Source organism: Triticum urartu, chromosome 2 (genome assembly GCF_003073215.2).
Source record: "Triticum urartu cultivar G1812 chromosome 2, Tu2.1, whole genome shotgun sequence".
NCBI lineage: Eukaryota > Viridiplantae > Streptophyta > Magnoliopsida > Poales > Poaceae > Triticum > Triticum urartu.
In genome coordinates this window covers 54,680,675-54,689,519 of record NC_053023.1, presented here as the reverse complement: position 1 = coordinate 54,689,519, position 8,845 = coordinate 54,680,675, and the positions used below count along the sequence as shown (strand labels likewise).

Genomic DNA, 8,845 nt, shown 5'->3' with positions numbered 1-8,845 from the left:
GTGGAGGTTTGAGATTGGATTAAACAGGTGGGAAGGGGTCCACCCCCTGAAAATCAGGTGGGGAGAGAGTTATGGTTTTGGAAAATTAAGTAAAACACTCGTATTAGTTCGTGTGTAGTATTATTGGTTTAATTGTACTGTGCAGCTCATTCCCCAAAAAGAACCGCCAAGCAGGAACTCTTCGACTCAGTCAACAAAACACGACTAGACACATGCTGCATCCCTATCTGCAGACTAGTAGTCTGCACAGTTCCCTCTCCGGCCACTAGCATGTCGTGGTCATTCGATTAATGAAATCAGCTATCAGTCCATGTATAGTCGCGAGCCAAGAGCAATCCCAGCCTGAATGCGGCTTGGTCTACATGCATTATTATTAATTTTTTCTCGTCTGAATGTGTCCACGTCTCTGTATTTGCAGTCTCTAGTGGGACGAACTATTTGTTTACCTTTGCTCGCGTGCATAAAATGCTCACTTGTTGGATTCAGAGTACCCCAACCCTCTTATCCTATTGAAATTTGAATGACAATGGAGAAAGATAGATGAATGGTTTGCACGACCAACCACTTGCTTCAACCATCCGCAAAAATCTCAGCCCATGATCGATGGATAGTGGAATACCACATACATTTTTCTGAGACTTATATCACATACATTAAAGTGCTAGCAAATGTACCAATGCACCACGTAGGTGCACTGCGCAAAGAACCATGATCTTGTTTCGCGCTCAATTTGGGGCACATATCTGGCCAGGAACTGCGGCAATTTCACAGCATCGATCAATCATAGGCTCATAGTATATAGCCATGTGAAAATAGCACATAGTGCATCTCATTGACCGGCCGTCAGTTAAAATATAAACTGCACATCTATCTCCAAGCTATATACTCTATCGTAGTAGTAGAACTTAGTCATCTGAGACGTTTGAAGCAACTGTGAATATCCCGTTGATGATTGTGACTTTGAATTATTCTGCAACTGTTGATTTGACACTTGCCTCCATGCATGCACAAGTTGCACCGTAACGGCCCCGCAAAAGAGGAAAATTTTGCACGCCAACGGCAGATGTGGGCACTGGCCAGTGGCCACTACAATCGTCATGTGCCGGAAATGACCAAGCCTGCGAGCGGCTATATATATCTGCATGGAATGCAAGGCATTGCATCCAGTGTCTCGACCTATCACAAATTCACAATTAAGTGACGTTGCATTTGAGCTAGCTAGACATGGCCTCTTCGTCTCTATCAGCCGTGTTGCTCTTGTGCCTGGCCGTGGCGGCGTCGGCGCAGCTGTCGCCGACGTTCTACGACACGACGTGCCCGAACGCTCTGGCGACCATCAAGTCCGCCGTGACGGCCGCCGTGAACAAGGAGAACCGCATGGGCGCGTCGCTGCTCCGGCTGCACTTCCACGATTGCTTCGTCCAAGTAAGCTCTTCAAATACATAGACTGAGCCGGCACGCACCTGTTTTCGTTGCAGTTTTGGTTTGTAAACGCCAGGGTGCAGAGTTAACCATGCTGCTTAACTACCTGTGCAGGGTTGCGACGCGTCTGTTCTGCTGTCAGGCATGGAACAAAACGCTATCCCGAACGTGATGTCACTGCGAGGCTTCGAAGTCATCGACAGCATCAAGGCGCAGCTCGAGACCATGTGCAAGCAGACTGTCTCCTGCGCCGACATCCTCACCGTCGCCGCCCGCGACTCCGTCGTCGCCGTAAGACCTCCAACCTGTGTCACGTCGTGATCACCACCAAGTAGACAGGCTAATTTGCTCACCCGGGATTCTCATCTGGTGCAGTTGGGAGGGCCTTCGTGGACAGTTCCTCTAGGAAGGAGGGACTCCACCAACGCAAACGAAGCGGCGGCGAACAACGAGCTACCTCCCCCATTCTTCGACCTCGTAAACCTCACCCAGTCCTTCGGCGGCAAGGGCTTCACCGTGACCGACATGGTCGCACTCTCCGGCGCCCACACCATCGGGCAGGCGCAGTGCCAGAACTTCAGGGACAGACTCTACAACGAGACCAACATCAACTCCGGCTTCGCGACGTCGCTCAAAGCCAACTGCCCCCAGCCGACCGGCTCCGGTGACCGTAACCTGGCCAATCTGGACGTGTCGACTCCGTACTCCTTTGACAACGCTTACTACAACAACCTCAAGTCTCAGAAGGGGCTCCTGCACTCCGACCAGGTGCTCTTCACGGGCACCGGTGGCGGCACCGACAACACCGTCAACAACTTCGCAAGCAACCCAGCGGCGTTCAGCAGCGCCTTCGCCTCCGCCATGGTGAAGATGGGGAACCTTAGCCCGTTGACTGGCTCTCAGGGCCAGGTCAGGATCAGCTGCTCCAAGGTGAATTAATTGGGCAAAAATGGTCATATATGTGGGATTAATAAGGCTAGCAACGGCCATTATAGCGCTTTCTTGGACCATAAGCTTGTGAAAATACGAGATGTGTCATATACGTATGTCAATGGCCCTGTGCAAAGGCATGAAGGCCATGTGGTGCAATAGGAACTATCAATGAGCAACTTCCCTTTTTGTGATGTATAACAGACTTCTACGATATGAATTATTGTCGCTTCATCCTTTGTCTTTTAAAAGCCTAATAATACTCACTAGCTACATTGTGAAACGGAGGGAGTATGTCTTAGGTCAAATTTGTGGTCAAAGTTTGACTTAGGTCAAATTTGTGGTTAAAGTTTGACGCAAAATACAAGAGGTGCCTTTAAACTTAAATGGAGAAAGTACATGGCAACCTTATCTCAAGGTAAACACGCTCCAAAAGTATTAAACACACCATCAAAGTACTCATACATCCCATAATAATGTAGTACATTGGTCTCTTAAAAAAATACATCGGTCTTGAGGAACACCCAGAGGATTCAGTGGACGCGGTTGATGCCAAATCTTTCAAAGTTGTCACGTTAGACATGTGTTTGAGCATCCGAACAGCACCCTCAACACTGATGCAGCAGCGCACGTCCAGGCCAGTGAACACATCAGACGCAAAAGATTTCAAGGAATCGGGATTAGGCATTGTGAAGCGAAGCAGATGAACACATCAGGGCCTTTGCCGTTTCGCATGGGGAGCATGGGTACAACAGAGGTGAAGTCAATGTGAAAGGGTGTTGTACGTGCGACCAAAGGAATCAGCCAACATGGAGTGTTCTCTGAGTGAAGAAATCAGATGAATTGAAACTTGGCTTACGCAGATCCTTCCATGACTTGATCATTGATAGTTTATTCTTCTTCTCATTGCCTTTTTTTTTAACACAGTACAGACGCAAGCGCTCATATATGCACATACACTCATCCCTATGAACGCACACACGCACGGCCTATTCCTATAAGCACCTCCGTAGGAGCCTCGTGGTCGACGTGAAGGTCTGTTCCCACTGAACACGATGTCGCCGAAAAAACTAAAATAAATCCAGGATAAATGCGAGCACCAAGATTTGAACCCTGGTGGGCTGAGGATATCACTGTTCACCTAATGATCCAACCACATGTTGGTTCGCCTTCTCATTGGCTTTTGATGCATGTTTTGCTGCTTGCGCTGCAATCTCTATTGTTTCATAGAAAAGGTGCCGGATATCCATGCAGTATAGAGGTATAGAGGATACATCTTGTCCCTGATATCTTGCACAATCAGATTCAGAAACCGACGATTCATTTTGTCCTGTCCAAACCTAATAAATCAAACCCTCCTATCGGTCTGGACTAATTCTCTAAGAAATGAAGCTAATGTTATTTCTTTGATTGAAACAGTATGAATTATTGAGAATCAGATAACGCATTACGGCGAAAACAAATCTATCTGTACCAACTAATAAAGCAATGTGCATTTTTCTGATTTTTTTCATCATTCATCATCGAAAATAGTTTCTTTTTTCACCCGCAAAAAATAGTTTTTTTCGTACTTGGGCCACGCGCACTATGGCCCAGCGAAGCCAGCCCGCTTATTTTCCTGCCCATGCAGCTGGGAAAACCCTATTTGCCGCACGCTTCAGCAAATAGCCAGAGCTTCACACATGACGCCAATGTTTTTTTCATTTTTCAACAAATGTTAAGAATTCCAAAATTGTGTTCCTGTTTTGAAAAATATTCGGTACTTTATTTTTTTTCTTGTTCCAAAACTAAAAAAATGTTTGTGTTTTCCAAAATTGTTTGAGATTTACCAAGTAAAATTGCATTTTCAAAAATGTTCCAATTTCAAAAAATAGTTTTGTTCTAACGAAATGTTTGTAAATCAAAATAAAGTTTGTGTTTAAAAAAATATATTTTCGAAAATTGTTTCAAATGTTCAAAACATGTTCCCTTTTTAAAAAATTATTCACAAATTCAAAACATGTTCATCTTTTTATAAAAGGTTCATGTTTTCAAAACATGTTTGTGAATTTCAAAAAATCTTTGGTTCAAATTTTGTTCGTCTTTTTTCCAAAAATGATAGGAATTTTCAAAAAATGTTTGTATTTTTTATAAATGTTTGGAATCACAATTTTTTTTCATGTTTTCAAGTACATTCGGCAATTCCTATTTTTAATATAATTTTTATAAAGTTCAAAAAAATAATTATTTCGAATCTAACGTTGTAGTATGTTTTTATACATTCGCGCTGGCTAGCAGCACATGATCGAGGTTTTGAGGTCGTGAGTTCGATCCTTCAACTCAATGTTTTTTTACCCGCACTTACAAACTGAGGTCGTTTTGGTGCCCGCCAGTGGGTTAGCTGAGACGCGAACTGTTATGCGTACCATGCGCTATTTGACAATAAAAAAGAATATACTGGTTGGCTATAATTGAAAAAATTGTAGGCACATGCCAATGAAGGAGAATATGTTGGTTTAGCTTTAATCAAAGAGAATAAACCCGATAAAGGGACTGCCTAGTTATGTGCTAATTATGCTAACGAGGCTGGATTTATGCGCTGTAATTAGTAATTCATCTGCTTACGCTGTCATAGGAGAGAGTGGTCGAGCAACCGTGCCTCGAAGGTCGCCACACAACCAATAATTGAGGAGGCATCCACAACTCCGACACAGAGACGAAACCGAAGGAAAAAAAATGCATGAGTTGGGTGGTCTCCTTCACGCCCACCAGTCCCATCATTATCAAGATCTCACGGGCCAAACAGACCCGTGAAAAAACCGCGGCTCCTCGGTCTGTCATCCCACTCCCGTGAAGACTAATTTTGATGGACACATCAATTATCTCTCTTGTTGCTTCTTGCGAAAAATATTGCAACGAGCATATGTTCTAGTGTAAAATAAATAAATATACATGGAGACCGAGAGGTACACACCTGTGGCAAGATCCCCCTTGCCTCCAATCCCCCTCGCGGCGCAACGATTTCTTGACTTTTATGACCGTTGGCGGCGACGGCAGTGGTGATGACACAGGTGACTTGTTTGGCTACCTGCATATATTTTGGGCATTTTGCATATGTAGCCCGACTCAGCCTGAGTGAATACATGTATCTTTTTTTTTCATGTTTTGCACATTGTTTGTTTGTCTGCATCCTCTTCGGCCTCGCCGAGCAGCAACATCGACACTTGTGTTGGTTGCTTGCATGTTCTATCCGGATGCAAAGAGATGTTGTTTGGTTAAATACAACACAAGTGTTGTCCTAATCTCTTCTAGGAATGGTGAGGTTAATATATGGTCAATGAAAACACCGAACGCTCCCTCCGAACGGAGGAGCACAAGGCGGCCCTTGCAGCGAAAGTACAAAGCAGTCTCTCCAGGCAATTCTCCAGTCCGACCACTAAACGACCGGACACCGTCAAGCGCGCCCAGAGCAACCTACAACAAGACCGCCTGGCACGATCCGAGCAGGCGTAGCAATGCGGCCCCAACCCCAACCCTCGCAAAAAGGCGACGCCAGTACTTCGCGTACATAACTACGCTCTAGAGATACCATGGGTACATGGGGAGGGGCACCATCACGGCACGCCCGAAACACGGCTTAAACCGCACCAGAGGCTGCCGATTTTTTAATTTTCTCTTAATTTCAGGACTCCACTCTTCGGAAGGCCTGTTCGGCAGTTCAATTGCCGCATAAACGATGCAAGAACCAGGGAAGCAGACAAGCCATGCCGCATTACGGAACTCCCAAGTGGTCTCTATCACGAGCAGTATACCTGTTTCGCATATCATTCCGCAGCCTGCCCCTGGAACGGACATGTTAAAATAGTCGAACCTTTTGCTTATCGCATTATTTGCATCGTTCTGCTTTGATCGCAACCCTTTTTTAATAAATAATGCATAGCTTTTGTCTATTTTTGTATTACTTTTTTTTACAAATATATGTTCCTTAACGACATGTTGCACCCGTACACTTTGGTACGGCCAAAATACGCCAGGGGCTTTAGTACCCCTCAATATGGTGTGAGAAGTCCGAACACTTTAACAAGTGCGGCACCCCGAACTTATAGCATATATGCATCGGCTCCGAATCATGTCTTGGGTCAATAGTTGGGTTTGCCCGGCTCCTATGTTTTGGTGCCTTACGTTCCGCTATATCGGCTAAGGTAGCACTAGGAGAACCACTGCGATTGTGCCCCAGTTGAGCTGGGTCGAGCACCTCAGTGGAGAAAGCTAAAACTGACTGTCATGATGAAGCGAGAGCTGGTCGCTGTTTGAGAGGTTTTTCGAGTCCCTAAAGACTTATGCCGCTTAGAGCGAGGAGTCGGCTCTGTCCGGCCAAGGCGTGGATAGCGCCCCGAACTCGGTCTTCCGAATACCAGGGGCTTCGCCGAAATTTAAAATTATAGAATTCTATGGCTAAGTGAGAGTGTTCACGCATTATAGTCCGATTGCCTTGTTCGTTGGGCTGAGCGCCTCCCTCGAAGGACCCAAACATGGGAAAAAGAGCGCTCAGGTTTATCCCCGAACACCCCAGCACTAGTGGCACGGGGGCAAAAGCCGACGACTCGCCATCTCTCAGAATTGATAAACAGCCGCACAGAAGGTAATATTTTAAATTCCAACAGCATTGCTTAGCGCACAGGACAAAACGAGGAAGTTTCACTCGAAAATTACATCCCTAGAACATTCATCCGTCACAAGGCAGGCACCCTTTAGAACATCCTTATAATAATTCTCGGGCTTGCGATGCTCTTTCCCCGGCGGTGGCCCGTCCTTCACAAGCTTCTCAGCATCCAGCTTGCCCCAGTGCACCTTAGCACGGGCAAGGGCCCTACGGGCACCTTCAATGCAGACGGAGCGCTTGATGACTTCGAGCCTTGGACAGGCCTCCACCAGCCGCCGCACCAGCCCGAAATAGCTCCCAGGCAGAGCCTCTCCAGGCCACAGCCGAACTATGAGGCCCTTCATGGCCTGTTCAGCCGCCTTGTGGAGCTCGACCAGTTGCTTCAGCTGGTCGCTCAGGGGCACGGGGTGTCCGGCCTCAGCATACTGAGACCAGAACACCTTCTCTGTCGAGCTGCCCTCCTCGGCTCGATAGAATGCGGCGGCATCGAACACACTCCGGGGAAGATCTGCGAACGCTCCTGGAGAGCTCTCGATTCGGGTAAGTAACAAGTAACTCACGTTTATGTGTTTGCTTTGCATAAAGAATGCCTTACCCGCCGCTATCTTCTTCACCTCATCCAACTCCTGGAGGGTCTTCCGGGATTCGGCCTTGGCAGACTTGGCATTTTCAATAGCCGCCGCGAGCTCGGACGCTCGCGTCTTTGAGTCAAACTCCAAACTCTCATGTTTTTTCATGAGAACCCGGAGCTCTTGCTGCACCTTGCCAACCTGGGCCTCGTACCTCTCCCGCTCGGTGCGCTCCGTGGCCGCCCTCTTCTCGGCCTCGATCAGCGCTTGCTTAAGGGTCGCCACCTCAGACGTGGCCCCTACAATAGCCACGATAATCCTGTCATTTTTTGCAATTGCACCTTTTTATATATGTTTAAACAAGGTATTTCTTACCTTCATTGTCCTTGAGCTGCTTCTTGGCACGCCCGAGCTCTTGCTCGGACCGCTCGAGGTTCTGCTTTAGCGTGTCCACTTCCGCAGTCAGTGCGGCGGACGCAAGCAGAGAAGCCTGCATACGCATATTGACTCCTTTTTGTTAGACTCCTGCGAATTTTATTTGATCCTCTATTCGGCTTTTCTTCCCGAACGCCAAACAGAGCATCAGGGGCTACTGTCTATGCGGTAATATTATTTACACATTCTTTACTTACCCCAAAGCCTGTTAAAAGGCTAGTACAAGCTTCAGTCAATCCGCTCTTGGCGGTCTGAACCTTCTGGACCACCGCACTCATAATGGTGCGGTGCTCCTCGTCGATGGAGGCGCCTTGGAGCACCTCCAACATATTGTCCGGTGCCTCCGGTTGGACGGGGGTCACCGGCACGGTGGGCTTGCTCCTCTTGGAAGGAGGTCCCCCGCCGGACTCTGGAACCTTTGAAGGTTCCGGAGCGGTGTCCGGCCTAGAGCCGGACTTGGAGCCCTGGGGGGTTTCATCCCCTTTACTCCTGGAGTCCGGGAGGTCGCCTTGCGGCGCCTCCAGGACCACCTCCTCCCGGCTTGGAACCTGTTGGGACAACACTTCGGTGTCGTCCGTAGGGCGGGGGGAGGAAGCCGTCGGAAGCGAGTTCACATCCGACGAGTCCAGTGAGCCGCTCGACGACGCGTCGAGCCGGTCTTTGGGTGGGCTGCATAAACATATTCGACATAAGGGAAAGCTGTGCAATAAACGAATACTATGAATTACTCTGGTATCCGGATACTTACGATTTTGCCAGGGGCTTGGCCCTAGGCGGCCACTCCTCTCCGCTGTCGTCGGTGTCGGTGGAATAGTCCGGAGGAAGGGGTTTCCCCTTCTTGGACCCT

General features: G+C 47.7%; 1 protein-coding gene across 1 annotated transcript; it reads left to right on the top strand.

Moving 5' to 3' along the window:
- Nucleotides 1–1,146: 1,146 nt before the first annotated feature.
- LOC125535679 (peroxidase 2-like) lies at nt 1,147–2,586 on the top strand. The gene is made up of 3 exons (XM_048698745.1): nt 1,147–1,425; nt 1,537–1,713; nt 1,798–2,586. Exons 1-3 carry the CDS (start codon nt 1,225–1,227, stop codon nt 2,359–2,361), a joined length of 942 nt encoding a protein of 313 aa, XP_048554702.1. The 5' UTR covers nt 1,147–1,224; the 3' UTR covers nt 2,362–2,586.
- Nucleotides 2,587–8,845: the final 6,259 nt, after the last annotated feature.